Here is a 17,902-nt window from a genome sequence, read left to right on the forward strand (position 1 = left end):
AATGGCGAACAGTGGGCCTCAAAGTGTTAGTGTAAATATTTGCGAGAAATGTTATTTAATTACATTTTTTACTACATCGACCGGACCATTCCAGTATGAAAGTTTCCATGTGTTCGACTGGACCGAGTACCTGCGTGAGTCCGGAAGTGTGCCCGCTCCTGTCGAATGCTTCAAACAGGTCGTTGGTCCACCGAAAAACGAGTTCAGAACCGGTATGAAGCTAGAGACACTGGACCTATGTAATGCAAACTCAACCTGCATCGGTAGTGTTGTTCAGCTTCGGTTGGATGGCAGTGACAACAAAACGATTGCTTTTTATTTTCAGCCGTTAAAATTCTATGCTAATGTTTTATTTTCATGACATTTTTCATTTCCTAGATTTATATAAAAATCTGAAATCTCCCTTTTGACTTCAACCAGTATATAAAATAGTAATTCTCTGGTATCTAAATTTGATATTTACTGATAGGTAAATGTTATATGAGCAGTACATTATATTTTACCTATGAAACACGTAGCTTTTACTGGAATATGCATTAAACAATTTTTAAATGCCAGTCCATTAAAACCTACGTGAAAAGTAAGGTAGAAAATATTTACATAACTTTTCACGTAACTATAACATGATTATTATTTTGAGTGTAGTGACAAAAGAAAATTTGGTATAATACAGCAAATATTGTTACTTGAAACTACAAAACTAGATATTTGATTTTTCTCAGTGGATTTGTTTGTTTCAATAAATATTTTGATAAAGCTAACAAACATTTTACTTGTGCGTTCCTGTCAATTTTTTGACAAACAATTTCATAGTAAATTCAACTTGCAATATCAGTTTAAAATGAACTAACTTTAGACAAAAGTAATATTTGTATTAGCATTTCAACTTACGCTTTTGTTTGTTAAAATCATTCATTTTTTTTGTTTTTAAGAGTAAAATGATTTCTTTCGAATTAATTTGAAGCTTGTTTTTGGTACATTTTTCTTCGATTAATTGTAAGCAATTTCAATTACATTTATAATATTCCAAATATTTACATATCACAATTATGCCCTGGTGTTGTACTTTTTATAGTATCCAATGATTCGGTGCCAGTCCAGTCAAGACAGAGATAACATGCATAAAGTATTTGTTGTGAAGAAAACGTAATATAGAATGTTATGCAGTTTCTAATATTATTAATTATCGATACTTACGCTTGGATTGTTGAAAAGCCCCAATAAAAAGAAATATTCAGACAAAGTTGCACTTTCAAAACGCGTAAAAAAACTTTTATTTTCATTCACGGTGGAATACACAGCTCTTGTTTATAAGACATAAAACTGATACGGTTCATTTGAACAATAAACTTTGTTGTATCATGACTCAAAATATCACAGATAAAATGAATCAAATTTTTCCTATCAATGAAATGAAAATCTTATTTATATTCACTAGATTTGTCATATGAATCACATGCAGAATATAATTTATAGAAGTTATGTGAAAACTTATTTAGATTCAACTTACACTTTAAATAACGACGTTACAATAATGAAAATTATAAGAATATCCCACATAATTTATATAGAAATCCGATGAATTATTTGCTATTTGTAATGCATCTGATTCGTCTTGTAACAGTAAATATCCGATGGAATCAGCCAATTCCAAAGAAGTTAAGTTTAAATAATAAAATAAAGTGATACTTTTATATACGGAAAATATAACAATAGGTTCTTGATAGCTATTTTTATTGTAGTTTTTGATTCCAATAAATCCCATGATCCCAGTATTTTTAATTTGAATCTTATACGTATCACTTGTTCAATCAAATGGCAATCATTTGATCTATTTATAACTTCTATATAGAACTGGGATAACCTCCATCATAATTTATAAATAAATTTGAAAAAAATAGTCATATAGTATGGATGAACCTATCTATATAAATTTGAAGTTAATATAATATGCCCTTCATGAATTGTTCCAGTGTATGTTGGGTAATGATTACAAGGCGCGCCAATAAATTTGACTCAGGCTGGAAATTTAAACAATTATATGAAAATCTTGTAAAAATATTGCCAAGAAGAATTTTATGTTTCATGAGATTATCTTATGTATTTGATATGATGTTGAATACACCTTGTAGCTATCATTGGAAATGCTAATAGTACAAAATCATTAGAATATCATATAATGTGAAAAAGAAAATTTAGCTCAGTGTAATATAAAGGTAAAGCAAAGTTGAATCAACATATTTCCAATCAGTTCGGTTTTACATCTCATCCAAGTCAGTCGATAAAACAAAACCGCTTACGTTCGGGACAGAAGAAACCAAGTACAGTATTGTGTAGTGAACAATAGAACGACCTCGACATGAGTGAACCAAACGAACAAAAGCTACCGCCGACACGAAAGAATACAATTGTTGTTGACTTCAGACAGTGCAAAATTCGACCTTCGATACGAGAACTTGAAGGTTTGCTTAAGGAGCAAATGCATCTTGACATTAAACGTGTGCATTTACTTCAATGTAATAAGACGAATAATGTTGTTTACATCCAGTTTTATAAGGAGTTGGATGCAATTCAATTCGCAAAAGACAATAACAATGTGCACTATGTGGAGCACGAAAACATTAAGTACAACATTCCAGTATATATGGAAGATAGTGCTATAGAAGTGCGTGTGCATGATCTTCCCTCAAGCGTCACCGATTCATATATTCGCAAAACTATGTCCCAATACGGAGAAATTCTCTCTATGGAAAAAGAAAAGTGGAAGAATTTTTTCCCGGTATTCTAAAAGGTGATTTTTTTGAGGTTAGGATTTTCATGCATTAGTATTTGCTCAGATTTTTTGAGGTTATGATTTTCATGCATTATTATTTGCTCAGTATGCTCTGACATTTCATCATGAATAGACTTACTAACGAGCAACGCTTGCAAATCAGTGAATGGGCCCAAGAAAAGTTGGCAGAAAATCCGCTTTTTTATCGACAAATTTTGTTCAGCGATGAGGCTCATTTCTGGTTGAATGGCTACGTAAATAAGCAAAATTGCCGCATTTGGAGTGAAGAGCAACCAGAAGCCGTTCAAGAACTGCCCATGCATCCCGAAAAATGCACTGTTTGGTGTGGTTTGTACGCTGGTGGAATCATTGGACCGTATTTTTTCAAAGATGCTGTTGGACGCAACGTTACAGTGAATGGCGATCGCTATCGTTCGATGCTAACAAACTTTTTGTTGCCAAAAATGGAAGAACTGAACTTGGTTGACATGTGGTTTCAACAAGATGGCGCTACATGCCACACAGCTCGCGATTCTATGGCCATTTTGAGGGAAAACTTCGGAGAACAATTCATCTCAAGAAATGGACCGGTAAGTTGGCCACCAAGATCATGCGATTTGACGCCTTTAGACTATTTTTTGTGGGGCTACGTCAAGTCTAAAGTCTACAGAAATAAGCCAGTAACTATTCCAGCTTTGGAAGACAACATTTCCGAAGAAATTCGGGCTATTCCGGCCGAAATGCTCGAAAAAGTTGCCCAAAATTGGACTTTTCGAATGGACCACCTAAGACGCAGCCGCGGTCAACATTTAAATGAAATTATCTTCAAAAAGTAAATGTCATGTACCAATCTAACGTTTAAAATAAAGAACCGATGAGATTTTGCAAATTTTATGCGTTTTATTGTTTAAAAAAGTTCTCAAGCTCTTAAAAAATCACCCTGTAAATGGCGTACATTTATTACGCATACACTTCAAGAAGCCTATATTTTCTTAAGTGATTTTCGGTCAAGATACAAGAATTCCGTGCAAATCACTTGTTATCTATGACAATCAGATGGCCACATGTCAATATTGCCAAAAAGCTGTTCACTACGGTAAGCCATGTGATAAACTGGACAAGGAGACAACCACACCAAAGGACAACGGTGCTTCCTTCACACAAACCCCAAGCAACCCCAGTAAACCTGTGACAGCCGCCAACAACAATGAAGCATCCCTTTCAACGAAACCATCAGTATCCTCTGTAGAACAAAGTACACCGGCTGCAGTTAACAATTTACTCTCCAACCAACCAGCAATTGCAACCAATATACAACAGGGTGCATCTACAGCAACTAGCAACGAAAGGGAAGACGGAAATCGACAACAATACCATCGATGCGGCAATGGATGACGAGACGAACCTCGAACGAAGTGCCCCTCAATCCTCGCAGGAGGGAAATGGAAGCTCCTCTCCCCCTAGAAAAAGGGTGACAACGAGATCCAACTAAAAAAAAGTCTATTTAAAAAATCGGTTCAATCGGCCAACATACAAACATATTTCCAATAAAATCAATAGGTGATTTATTTCAACAAAAATAGGTGATTTAATTTCAACAATTTATTTCAACAATAAAGTCAGTTGTAGCAAAAGCTTTATTCACATCAAACATAGATCACGTTGAAGATAGAAAATGGTTTGAAACAATCAATTCTAGCTTGAAATCAACATGAATCAGGTTTGAAAATCTACTCTCTGGTTTGTTATTTCAAACAAACTCCATTCCACATTATCGAAATGACGGAATGAGCAATGAGTTCTTACTCGACTGCATGATTTTTCAGTGCTCGATCGGTTCAGTGCTAGAATTTTCGCCTGAGTTGGCTGCTCGATCAACCCGATTGACAGTGACATAATAAATGTCATTGAATATTCGCTCATTTTATGAATGTGTTAGTGTAAAATTTAGGCGACTTAAGCCGTTTCACTACACTCCAGCTAGAGGAATGGATAATGCTGACTAAGGTAGGCCGTTTTGTTAATTTCCAGCGAATTTCAACAGTTTATGTTGGAATTCTAAGAAGGACTGGTTATTTACTAGTTCTGTATATCCGAAAATTATTAAGATTTACATTTGTATATTCAGTTATGTAATGTTTTCATTTAAAAATAAACTTAAAATCAGCAGACGAAAGCGTGCCAGTTCGGTTTCACATCTCATCCAAGTTAGTCGATAAATCAATACCGCTTACATTCGGGACAGAAGAAACCAAGTACAGTATTGTGTAGTGAACAATAGAACGATCTCGAAATGAGTGAACCAAACGAACAAAAGCTACCGCCGGTACGAAAGAATACAATTATTGTTGACTTCAGACAGTGCAAAATTCGACCTTCGATACGAGAACTTGAAGGTTTGCTTAAGGAGCAAATGCATCTTGACATTAAACGTGTGCATTTACTTCAATGCAATAAGACCAATAATGTTGTTTATATCCAGTTCTATAAAGAGTTGGATGCAATTCAATTCGCTAAAGACAATAATAATGTGCACTATGTGGAGCATGAAAATATCAAGTACAACATTCCAGTATACATGGAAGATAGTGCTATAGAAGTGCGTGTGTATGATCTTCCCTCAAGCGTCATCGATCCTTATATTTGCGCAACTATGTCCCAATACGGAGAGATTCTCTCTATCGAAAAAGAAAAGTGGAAAAATTTTTTCCCCGGTATTTTAAATGGCGTACGTTTGTTACGCATGCGCTTGAGGAGACCTATACCTTCTGATATGAAATTCGGTCAGGATACAAGAATACCGTGCAAATCACTTGTTACCTATGACAATCAGATGGCCACATGTCAATATTGCCAAAAAGCTGTTCACTACGGCCATGTGATAAACCGGACAAGGAGACAACTACACCAACGGACAACGGTGCTTCCTTCACACAAACCCCAAGCAACCCCAGTACACCTGTGACAGTTACCAACAACAATGAAGCATCCCCTTCAACTAAACCATTCAACGTATCCCCTATAGAACAAAGTACACCGGCTGCAATTAACAGCTTACCATCCAAACAACCAGCAACTGCAAACAATGTACAACAAGGCGCATCTACAGCAACTAGCAACGAAATCAACAACAATACCACGGCAATGGATGACGAGACGAACCACGAACAAACTACCCCTCAATCTTCGCAGGAGGAAAATGGAAGCTCCTCTCCCCCTAGAAAAAGGGTGACAACGAGATCCAATACAAAAAAAAAATTATCTAAAACTCAGCTAAATCGGCCACGTAAAGCTTGTACGCAAATAGGCCTGAATAAAATATCTTTTAAATAAAAAAAAAGAGAACGTGCCAAATCGGAAAAGAAGAAGAAGACGAATTGACAATTCAGTTCGCATCTTCTCACTCAATTCCGACAGATTTCCGAATCAACCGGTTGTAGGCGAAATTAATTGAAGTTCATTCGGAATCGGTTGTTGCACTGGAGTTTGAATTGATTCGGAATTCATTATGATTTCCACATGGAATTCCGAATGAAAATTTCTCGCCGATTCGGAATCCATTCGGATCTGATGATGTGGGTAGTAGAAACTGAGCTTTTTAAGTCACGCAAGTGGTTAGACGTTAACTACAATCGCTCAAATTTCTGGTTGCAAACTAGTCATAACTAAACTAGCGTAAGAAAAATTGTTACTTGGGAAGAAATCCTCAGTAATATTTTTTTTTCATCTGAAGGCCACCCCCGAAACGAAATCCTAGGTACAGATCTGCTGTACAGTTACCCAGTTAACTCGTCTGGAGTTTGATTCGGAATTCTTTATGATTCCCAAGTGGATTCCTAATTAGAAGAAACAAACGATTCCTGCTGTGCAACATTAATTAAGTTTTGATCGCCGTGTACATTAATTTTGAAATATGCCACAGGGCGTGAACCGGTTCGATTTTTTTACCCACTGTGTTTAGTGTGTGTATGGGATGGTGGGAGAGAGAATCGTTTGTCAAAAAAGTAAATAAACATTGTTGTGAAGAGTATCTCATGTTTTTCGTTGATTTGTGCACGTGTTTTGGTTAATTAATTCGCTTTTCACGTTTAAAAGTGCGGATTGCATTGTAACGTTTGCTATGGCAAGTGATCTGGATAATGCTGATGTGCCCGGTAGCGACGAGGAAGTGCCGGATTCGGCCGCTCACCGGGAACTGCTGAGCAATATCCACAGTCTGGTGCGAACGCAGGATATTCAGAAAGTGCTTCGTACGGAACCATCGGTTCAACGGTCCGAGTTTAATCTGTGCAAGGAACAGGTCGATGAGACTGGTAAGGAAACACGGCGCCACAAAATTGGAGTGAATGATTTGTTGGGTATTCTGAAGAAAACTGCTAAACACACCCAACTGGGAAAGGAGCTAAGACAGATTGCAAAAAAGAAAAATAAAACGCTTCCGAAGCCGCTGGAAAAACCGGTAGCCGACCGGATAGCAAGAGATACGCTGTATGGAAAGACGAAACAGGAACTGGATTTGTGGAATGCGGTGGTCACGGCCAGTGAAGTCGCCCCGCAAACGGTATTTCCCTTACAGTACGAAAAAGTGGACATCATTGGTTCGGTCCCACAGAAACTGTCCCAGTGTCGGGTGAAATCGGATCTGATGAAAGCGATGGAGGAATTGGATCAACAATACAAGCAGAAAGATTCCGACGAAGAAGAGGAACCGGAAAATGCGTATGCGTTGACCTTGGAAGAGCTGAGACAGAAGCGGAAGGATGCGGCCAGGCAGAAAATGAGAGAACTGTATAAGATTTCCAAAGGCCGTAGGATGAATAAGATTAAGAGTAAAAAGTATCACCGGCTGTTAAAGCGGGACAAGGTTCGATCGCAGATTAAACAATTTGAACAGTTGCAAAAAACGGACCCCGAAGCGGCACTGAAACAATTGGAGGCAATTGAAAAGCAACGGTACCAGGAACGGGCCAGTTTGCGACACAAAAATACCGGTACGTGGGCGAAAAATATGCAAATCCGAGCGAAGTACGACATGAATGTCCGAAAGGAACTAGGAGAACAGTTGGCTATCGGTAAGCAATTGATGGGCAAGCGGATGGTCCAGGAAGATGAATCTTCCGAATCGTCGGAGCCGGAAGAGGTTTTCATGGAAAAGGAGGACCAAGATAATCCCTGGGTTCGGAAACCCGGTCGGCATGAAGAGGAAGCTAATCTAGAGTTTTCCAGTGGCTATCGGAAATATTGGCAAGAGAAAAATGAAGCCCAACAGAAGATGAAACGTCTGCGGGAGGATGGTTTGGATGAGCAGGCCGCAGAAGCAGGGGAAGATGCGTCGGATTCGGATTCCAATTCGGATTCGTCGTCGGACGAAGAAGAACAATTAGAATTGTTTAGGAATCAGGTATGTGAAGTCGGAGAGAAAATTTAGAACGAATTGATAATCGCTTTTTATTCTGCAGGTTAAACAGTCGAAAGTGATTTCCACGACGGCTTGGGTGGAGGAAGATTCAATTGCACCGGTCACCCCAGTCCGTGAAAAGAAATCTGTTCGAAAAGCTGTGAATATCGAGGAAATGTTTGACGATGCCGAAGTGCTGTTGCAGAAGCAGGTGGGAAAGAAACTGGCAGATGTTCGTGAACTATTGGAAAGAAAACCAAGAAATGTCCCGAAAAGAAAACGTGATTCTACGAAAGACGGTTCGTCAGATTTGAGTTTCAAGAAAAAAGCGACTTTGGCGGATGCGGACTTTGAGCTAGACGAATCTACTACCGGAAACGGAACCAATTCGGTGGAGAAACCAAATGTCACCCGTGCAGCAACAGATCCACCGACGGCTAGTGCCAATGAAGTATCCATCGATCCACAAAAGATCATACAAATGAAACCGAAACATCTGCTCAGTGCCATTCCGGATTTCGCCACCAACGGGGACGGACTGTCAGACGAGGAAGATCCATATCAAAAGCAAAAGCTAACCATCGCGGAAGCGTTCGAGGATGACGACATTGTGGCCGATTTTGAACAGGAAAAGCAAGAAGAAAAGAACCGGACCCAGCCGAAACAGGTAGACCTTTTCCTACCGGGTTGGGGTTCCTGGGCTGGTCCCGGCATCAGTCATAAGAAAGCCAAGAAAAATCGTCGAAAACTTTTCAAACCGGTGCCGAAGCTGCCTCGAAGGGATGACAATAAGGAGAAGGTTATCGTGAACGAAGATGGCGTGAGCAAAGAATTGTCCGCTCATCTGGTCAACGAATTACCATTCCCATTCGTGACTGTTCGAGATTACGAAGCGTCTTTGAGGGCTCCGTTGGGTAGAACCTTCCTCCCGGAAACGGCACACTCCACCCTGGTGGAACCACGCGTCGTCACGAAGCTTGGTGCCGTAATCGAACCCATGAAGAAGTCGATTCTGTTGCAGGATCCGGCTAAAAGCTTCCAGGTTGGCGGCAAAATGTACAACAAGGCCGTTAAGAAATACGAGAAGTTTTTGAGGAAGACCGAAGCTGTTGCGTGAATGTGACGGGCTTAAAAGTTTGAATAAATTGCTTGTCTGGTGAAACATAACTAGAATGATTTTGATTTATTTCGTCCTTGAATTACATTTTATCTCGATTTCAAAATACGCGTACTAACATTTTGGAAACGTTGAAGATTCATGGGACAGTTGAGGCGCAAAAAGTGTTCCAAGTAACGAACGGCTTCATTTGTACACTCAGAAAACAAATGTACGGTAAAATTCATCCTACAAATCAAATATTTATCTTGACGGTTTTTTGTTTTGTTATGAAGTAAGCAACTATTCCTTTGCTTCGTTCAAAAACGATTATCCTTTCTAACCAACCTAATTTCTGCGGTTAAAAACGATATGATGTTCTTAAGAATTAATTTAGGAATTTTTTATCCCAGTGTATGTCTAACGAATTTTCGGAGAAACGGCTTGAGTAGAACGGCTTCATCGAAAAAAAAGTTGTGCATCATTATCAGCATTAGTACATGATTGAGTGTCGGCACTTGGATTCGTTCTTCCTTGGCGGTCCTTTTGAGTGCGTCTATATGATAATGCGGAGGGGGTTTCCATATATGTGACACTTGTCATGTCCATATGTGTGCGGCGTTAGGCTTTTTGTTTGTTCGTACCAAGCGTGCCAAGTATTTATTAACGAGCAGATTGTATACTGTCGTTGTTTGATGTGTTCTTCAGAAACGATTCCACTTTAATGGTTAAGTGGTTTGGCTACGATGGAACTTTCGAAACATACCCAGAAGGATTTAAGTCGGAAGAGCACTGCCTTAACATCAAATTTTTTGGTGTTAATGTTCTTTGAACAGCGGTTAGATATTATGAGTGAATTTTGTGTGATATGAAATAAACATGAGTATCTTGTCAAATGTAGGAAAAAAGTTCTGAATTTGGTGAAAAGTAAGAAGTAAACTGCTGCTCAAATGTACGCAATTTTCGACATTAAAAATTCTTTAAGCAGCCCTTACACGCGACAATATTATTGTCAATCCAAAGTATTGTCAATTCGCGACTACGAAGTTGAGTTTGACAGCATATGTGTGTGAAGCTGATGTAAACAAGCGAATGCAAAATAAGTGATTATTTTCAAATGTACCGTTTCATATTAATTTGACTTTGCTGTATTAAATTGTAAGTACAAACCTTTCGAATAATCTTTAAAGATGCTAATTCAGTCGATAAATCAAAATTAATTTGTTCGAACGATGTCTTGACTACCAAGAGAAAAAACAGTGATCTTTATCAGAAAAAAGTAAACAATGTTTTTAAAGTAAAATCATGAATGAAAATCTATTACTATGTTGAAAATATCATTGGCATGTTGAATAACTGTATACTCCCTGTTTATAATTAACGCACAGACTAACAGACATGACAGTATGAGTAAATTCTTATGAAAATAATTTTTCGTGATGCACTAGTTCCATCTATATTGTACTGCGCGAACTATTTACTATCTGTACACCCCTTGTGTTATGTAAAAGTTTTTTTTACTAGTTGGTTTCCCCTCGTTTGTCAACACCGATCAGCTGCTTGCAGGGATGCCTGATTTCATCAAAATATTGGAAAATGAATCGTCACTATAAATTATTGGAATACGTTGATAATATATTTAACTTTTTCGCGATGTTTTAAGGTAACCATTTATTTGACTCAACGTTGTTCATCTAGACTATTATTTATTGTGTTGGTAGTTTTCACCCGAAATTAAGTGACGGCAGACCAGAAGCAAGTAAATATTGTAACAAAACGGGTTCGATTTTGTATTGCGTAAGAGGATGAGAAGTAGGCACAATTATGTATTTAGTTTTGGCAATATGTATCCTGCATGAAATTCGCATGGAAGTATACAAATCAATACATTACAGGTAATTCTGTATGAATGGCAACTCTGTTGGTAAATGAAAAAAATAAACACAGTCTAGATGACAGACAGGATGTTTTTGATAAGGTAACGTGGCGCCATCATGACACATGTGAGTACTGTCCCGAATAAAGGAATATTCGAAATGACCGTTAAAATGATTGAAGAATCTAATTTGAGTGTCCTGTCTGTTAGTCTGTGATTAACGTTTTTACCTGAAAGTGTATGGCTTTATTATCATTAAATAATGCTTTTAAATTATACCACCAGGAACTGTTGATTCGAGAAAATGATTCGTGTAGTGTGAACTGGTGGACTTATCGGATGTATCAAGTTTCGATGCCGGAGGATGCAGTTTGATAATCGAAGGAGAAAGAGTGTTCAGGACTGGACATTTGAGATACAGGATGATGGGTTCAACGTATTTTCTATTCACTAACAGCTATCCTCTTCATACTACGAAAAACAATAAAAATTCGCACTTCAAAATTTATTTTAATAAAACTGTAATATTTTATTAAAAACGACATTATCTTGACAGATTTTATAATTGTGGCAGACATCGAAAATCGTTATTTAATGTTCGGCTATTTCCTAATCGGCGAATGTTTAATAATAACAGTGGAAGGCCCCAGAATTTGTTGATAATTCGTACAGTCTATAGTCGTCGGTATATATCTGAGAACAAAAAAAGTTGCAATTATCTTTATCGCAGTGATTTGTAAACTTCTTACTTACTTGGTAAAATTTTCACCGCTGTGATTTGTAAACTGCACACACGAAAAGTTTTTGTTAGTTCAATATGAATCTCGAGTCGTTGAATCGAATTCATAAACCGTTTTTATCCGATATTTTCGGCAAGGTATGAGACGATATTCCAGGTCACAAATTTTGTTTAAATTCAGTAGCAAAGTACATCATTCGATACCAAAAATGACTTTCGTCGTGTTCTCATCAACATAACAAATGTTGTTTCTAGGACCATTTTCTGCAAAAAACAAAAAAATACGTCTATACAGCATTCGATATACTACCTCCTGAATTCAAACCTCCGATTTATCACATACTAATACCACAGAAAAGAGATTTTATTATAAACATTTATATATATTCTTACTTGTTTTAATTACTAAAGCCGGAAGAGGATTTTGCTCTTGGTTTTTACGGTAAAGCCAACTCCAAATGACTGCATAAAAAGTTTAAAAGCCTAAATATGATGTGTTTTAACTTTTCGTTTCACCGAAATACACAATAACACTTAAAATAGAAAGTACAATTGAATTTAAATGAAGAGAAAAAGTACCATCCTTTGTTTACATTCACTTCACACACAGATTAAACTTTTAGAGATGGCAGCACCATTCCTTCTATGTCGCGAATACCGTCAATCCAATTGACTTGATAACTTTCCGAGTTTTTCGAGAAATTCAAGCGTTTGGCGCTTTAAATATTGCAAATGAATATTAAAATATTCAGAGAAGAGGCCATTGCACATATTTAACAGTTTCTCTCTGAAGAGAAAGTATTGTCGGATTGATGAGCAGTTTTGATTTTTTGACAATATTTTCGTCAATCCAATGAAGTTTCCATTACACGATCAAAAGTATTGTCAATACTCCTTGTATTGACAATAATATTGTCTCGTGTAAGGGTCGCTTTACTCTTTACTATACGGCGCTGTCAATCAAAAAATGCAAAACTAACCTCGAAACCTGTTCTTGATGTATAGTTTTGAGCTCTTATAAAAAAATCATTTGTTGATGGATTTATAAAATTTAACTTTCAATCGATTCGGAACATTTTACTTAGATACGTATTGCAACGTCGTTTTAGAATTTTGCTTTTGTTCCAATATGGACCAGTTTCTGATTGGCTGATTTTGATGTTGCTAACCGCACATTGTGGAAAGAAAAAACATTTGCAGGGTACGCGAGCAATGATGCCAAGTATAAAGAAAATCAGAAAACAAGTTTATTAAAATCACGCGTTTTTTGTCGTGAATACGAATTACTTTCCTATGGGGCGCCTTTTCAAAATTTACCCTCTGAGAGAGTGATAAGTTTTTGATCGTGAATATATCTCTTGTTGTATCTAACGAATCAACATAATTTTTGCTACAAGCAATCGGAAATATGATCACAATTTTATGATAAAATTTTCAGTTGTGTGACATAATCTCAAATAATTCAAATTAAACTTTTCTAAAATGTTTGGTATAAACGAGTATCAAAGAGGATAATTCATAAGGCGCGTTTGCCTTTCTCGTATTTTTAAAGCTCATAGCTCAGTGATCTGTGAAAGGATTTATATAATCTAACTACCAATAGAATCGAAATTTTTCAACTTAATCGTGTATAGCAACAGCATTGAAGTATTTCAATAGTACACTATTGAAAAACCTGTTTCATTAGACCTATGTCAACACCAGCCAATCAGAACGCGTTCTGAGGAAGAGAACAAAATATCTGCTGCTGTACAACAAATTGTTTGAGAAAAATGTTGCGAAAAAGGCAGGAATGATTCCCGTACAGCATCCTGATAGTTTCTTTCAATGAAGTATGCAAATCCGAAATGAAATAATCGACATTAAAATTCTGTATACGGCTATTTTTATAGCCGTTAGGACCGCCCATTAGTGAAAAAGCTACAAACGAAATCACGTAAAAAGAAACCTCTTAACAAAAATTGGATCAGTTTGGATTATATCGCCACTACAAGCAGATGTATTGTGTGTCGTTTGCAAAGCTAGTTTCGCTTCCGACAAGAGCGATTACGTCACAGTTGCCAGTTGTTTGCATTGGTGAAAAAACAACGAAAAGTGGACAACGGTGGAGAGCATCACACAAAATCAGCCGTTCTAATGGCTTTAAACGTTTTCTAAAGAACTATTAGGATTTCTTCTTCGCAAATCGAAGATAAATATCCTCAGTTTAGTGCAAATCTAGAACAGTTTGATTAGATTTGTGCACTATTCGCTGTGTGAAATTCACAGTAATCGAGATCAAGTGAAGTTTTTTTTATTTTTTCAAAAAATGTGAAAAGAGGAATGCTTGCATAATTCATACAATTGATCAACTAATTGATATTCGGAAGTGTTAAGGAACATGTCAGTTGTTTACGTAATCACGACATCCAGTTATGTCTCTGACATTACCCACCCGCTTTTTTGATAACGGCCAATAAGCCATCCATCAACATTCACTTTGAAGAGTAATTTCGAATGACTCGGCACTCGCTGAGAGTAACTCATAATAGTAAACGGCAGGAAAAAGTTTTCTCTTTCGTCTGGTCTTAAATTTAATATTCTATCTTTCATAGCTCGCTTGCAATTTCTTTCGTAAGTGGAAGTTGACAGGTTGCTTATTGGCCGTTCTACAAAAAAAACGCGTGAAATGTATAATTTTAGCTCACCAATGAAAATGAAAATTTTCAGAGAATGTTTCACTTTTTTCCAATCTCATTTGTAATAAATGTTTGTAGTGGCAGCACTGTGTAATTAAAATCAGCATCAAGCATCGTTTTTCTTTTTAGTAAATTAAAGTGTAACCAAAAAAGATTTGTTAAATTAGTGTAAACTTGAAAGTGAGTTTAGTTTTACGAGAAGAATGAACTGTTGTGTTCCACAATGTGGTCGCACTAGGCATTTCTATCCAAACTTGACTTTTTCCGGTTTCCAAACGATCCGGTAATACGTCACATATAGTTTTTTCTTAGCATAAAGTTATTAAAAAATCTGTAAACATGGCTACACTGTAGCCGATACGTTGGTACTTATTCCACAGAGCGAAAATGACGAGAAGGATGATTCGGAAGGAAGAATAAGAAGCCAGTTGTCAGGTCTTGTCTTAGAATTTAACTAAAACTGCGGTCCAGTTCAAAATTTGACGGACGGAAAGTTGTTTGGGTTTGTTTTCCACTGGAAATAATTTCAACTAAAGAATTAATATTAGAATTTGCTTGCAAGATTTTTTTCAGTGTCGGAAAATAACCATCGATCTGTCAAAAATAACCATGCTTTCTAGTGATGGGCAATACGGCTCATTTCAAAGAACGGCTCTGAACCGAACACTCTTTCGTAAGAGCCGGTTCAATTGAACGGCTCATCGGCTTTTTTTCAATAAACGTCAATGTGGAGAAGCGGTTCGAGAGAGTGAGTGTGAGAGCCACGGAAATGCATGAGCGGTATGGGCGATCTAAAATTGTGTTTCACAATTAGAGGTGTCCGTGTGCGAGGAAGCGGGATATTGAAATAAATTAGTTGAAATTCCATTTGGAAAGAAAATCTATTTTTCTTCATCTATTACGACAGAATTCTTTGAAAATTCACTGCTAAATAAATGTTCCTATGTATTTTTGACTGCTTCATTAGAAAACATCATCGTTTAATCAACAACGCAATCAAATTTGGGATTTCACTGATTTTCGAAGTTGAAACGCAGATTTTAAAATGGCAACTCTGCTTAAGAGCCGCGGTTCAATTTTGAAGAGCCGTGGTTCGTTCGCTCATTGCTACGAGTCGGTTCAAATGAACGGCTCGTGAGCGCTCGCCCATCACTAATGCTTTCCATTCGTAACCGAATGTTCGAAGTGAACACACGCGTTTTTCTTACAATCGACATAGACAAAACGAAGGTGCCTATCACAGCAAAGGCTGTTGTATAGGCATTACACCGTAGTGATAAAAAGCAGCATCCCCGCAAGTGAGTTCTGTCTGTGCACCGACTTCGCATCGGTATAGACAGTGGACGCTATTGTGTTATACTCGAGCAGCAGCGGACAGTACCATACACCTATTGTTTGCTACCCGCATCGCAGCCCTACAATCCTGAGTCAAGGTCACACTGAGCCACAACGGAGGAGTGAAAGATCAACTCACCTAACAGATTGCCGGGTCATACTGTTAAGTATTTTTTCTAACTTTTTCTATTTATATATTTTCTTTTTCACTTTGGTTTTTAATTCTTATTACAAGTGCGGGAGACTCTTTTCTCCCGTACTTCAAATATGAATATTGATGACAATGGGGGTGTCTCGGAAAAGGCGACGCTTCAATGAACGAAGAACGTTTAGAAACCGAGTCTGAATCCGAAATGCCGCCATCTCCCCCTCCGATACCATCCCTCCCTCCGATGCCACCCTCTCCCTCTGAGATATTGCCACCTCGTCGAAAAGTTTACCAAGACGATGGCTCGGGGGGGTCCGTGGGTAGTATGCTTCCGGCCCAAATCACCCAAATCAAAGCTTCTCAGAGTCCTGAATATTGCCCGGGACCTGACAAAACATTACTCGGCAATAAAATCTATCGAGAAGGTACCGCGTGTACGTCCCGTCTCATGTGGTGGAGACCGACGGTGTGGTGGTCCGTGACGAAAGTCTGACGATCGAAGATCTGATGAAGGACGGGGTAGGCCGTTTCAAAAACCCCGACCTTCAGCCAGTGAAAATTTTGCAATTGCACTCCAAATCGATAGACGGTAAATTTTACCAATCGGACTCGTTTCGCGTGACTTCTGCTGGATCTGCACTTCCAAATTATTTGGTAGTGAGTGGAGTTCGTCTACCTGTTTAGATGTATGTACCACGAGTAATGAACTGTACAAGCTGCAAACAGCTAGGGCATACGGCAACCTATTGTTGCAACAAACTGCGATGCGCAAATGTGGAGATACCCATCAGGAAGATCTCTGCAGAAAAACAGCGGAAAAGTGTTGCTACTGCGGGGAGAATCTTCATGATCTGTCGTAGTGCCCTACATACAGCGTGCGGAGAAATTGAAGCGATCCGTGAAAGAACGCTCTAAATGTTCTTACGCGGAAATCCTAAAAAGAACCACTCCATCGTACCCTGAGAACCCGTTTGCACTCTTGCCAGTTGAAGAGAACACCTCTGACGACCCAGACGAAGGACCTTCCTACACGCAGGTTGAAGGAAGCAGGAAAAGACAAAATCTGGCTTCTCCAAAGCTTCCTCGTAAAGGCCTCAGCCAAAATGATCAAACAAAAACGAAAAGTGCTGACTCAAAACCGAAGCAAACACCTCCTGGTTTCAAAAAACTTAAAGATGATAAGAAGGGCATCAAAAACCCGAATGACCCCAAATCACAACCAGAAAATCAAACAAACGCTGGATTATTGAAATTTTCTGATATCAAGGACTGGATATTAACAGCCTTCAATATTACTGATCCTCTAAAAAGCCTCCTAACTGCTCTACTGCCAACAGTAAGCACATTTTTGAATCAGTTGACTGAATAATGGCCCCTCCTTGCAGCGATTGTATCTTTTGATGGATAATTTACCAATGAGAATCGAAGATATGATCACTGTGCTTCAGTGGAATTGCAGAAATATCATCTCAAAACTTGATTCTTTCAAACACTTAATACATACTCGGAACTACGATGTATTCTCCTTGAGTGAAACTTGGCTGACTTCTAACATCAATAGAACATAAAACTTCTTCCTTCACCGCGGTTGGTTTTAGGGGACTTTAACTCGCATGGTACAGGATGGGGCTGCTTATATGATGGTACAAGATGGGGCTGCTTATACGCAAGCTCGATATCGGAGAAACTAGAAACATCACAGGAGCTTTCTCCAGAGGAAGAGTATACATTTTTGGCTGGCTTGATTCTTGATACCGCAATTCAAGCTCAGACGAAACGAGTACCCAGCGCGCAAACTAGTATACGTTCTCCCAAGCCATGGTGGGACAAAGAGTGCTCAGAGCTGAAAACGAAAAAAG

At 38.1% G+C, this 17,902-nt stretch overlaps 1 protein-coding gene and 1 long non-coding RNA gene across 2 annotated transcripts; both read left to right on the forward strand.

Annotated features, from left to right (window-relative positions):
* Positions 1 to 6,756: 6,756 nt before the first annotated feature.
* On the forward strand, positions 6,757 to 9,338 carry LOC131427414 (U3 small nucleolar RNA-associated protein 14 homolog A). Its single transcript, XM_058590580.1, has 2 exons — positions 6,757 to 8,174; positions 8,233 to 9,338. The coding sequence occupies exons 1-2, from the start codon at positions 6,894 to 6,896 to the stop codon at positions 9,286 to 9,288; spliced, it is 2,337 nt and encodes a 778-aa protein (XP_058446563.1). The 5' UTR covers positions 6,757 to 6,893; the 3' UTR covers positions 9,289 to 9,338.
* A 570-nt stretch (positions 9,339 to 9,908) lies between these two features.
* On the forward strand, positions 9,909 to 11,685 carry LOC131427421 (uncharacterized). Its single transcript, XR_009229268.1, has 2 exons — positions 9,909 to 10,425; positions 11,429 to 11,685. It is a non-coding gene; the product is annotated as an uncharacterized LOC131427421 (long non-coding RNA).
* Positions 11,686 to 17,902: the final 6,217 nt, after the last annotated feature.

Source organism: Malaya genurostris, chromosome 2, assembly GCF_030247185.1.
Source record: "Malaya genurostris strain Urasoe2022 chromosome 2, Malgen_1.1, whole genome shotgun sequence".
Classification (NCBI taxonomy): domain Eukaryota; kingdom Metazoa; phylum Arthropoda; class Insecta; order Diptera; family Culicidae; genus Malaya; species Malaya genurostris.

What these genes read in the sequence shown, in the direction of transcription:
- LOC131427414 (XM_058590580.1), top strand. Translation starts at nt 6,894, where the DNA reads ATGGCAAGTGATCTGGATAATGCTGATGTGCCCGGTAGCGACGAGGAA. An exon ending in TAGAATTGTTTAGGAATCAG is followed by an intron (nt 8,175 to 8,232) that starts GTATGTGAAGTC and finishes TTTATTCTGCAG; the next exon opens with GTTAAACAGTCGAAAGTGAT.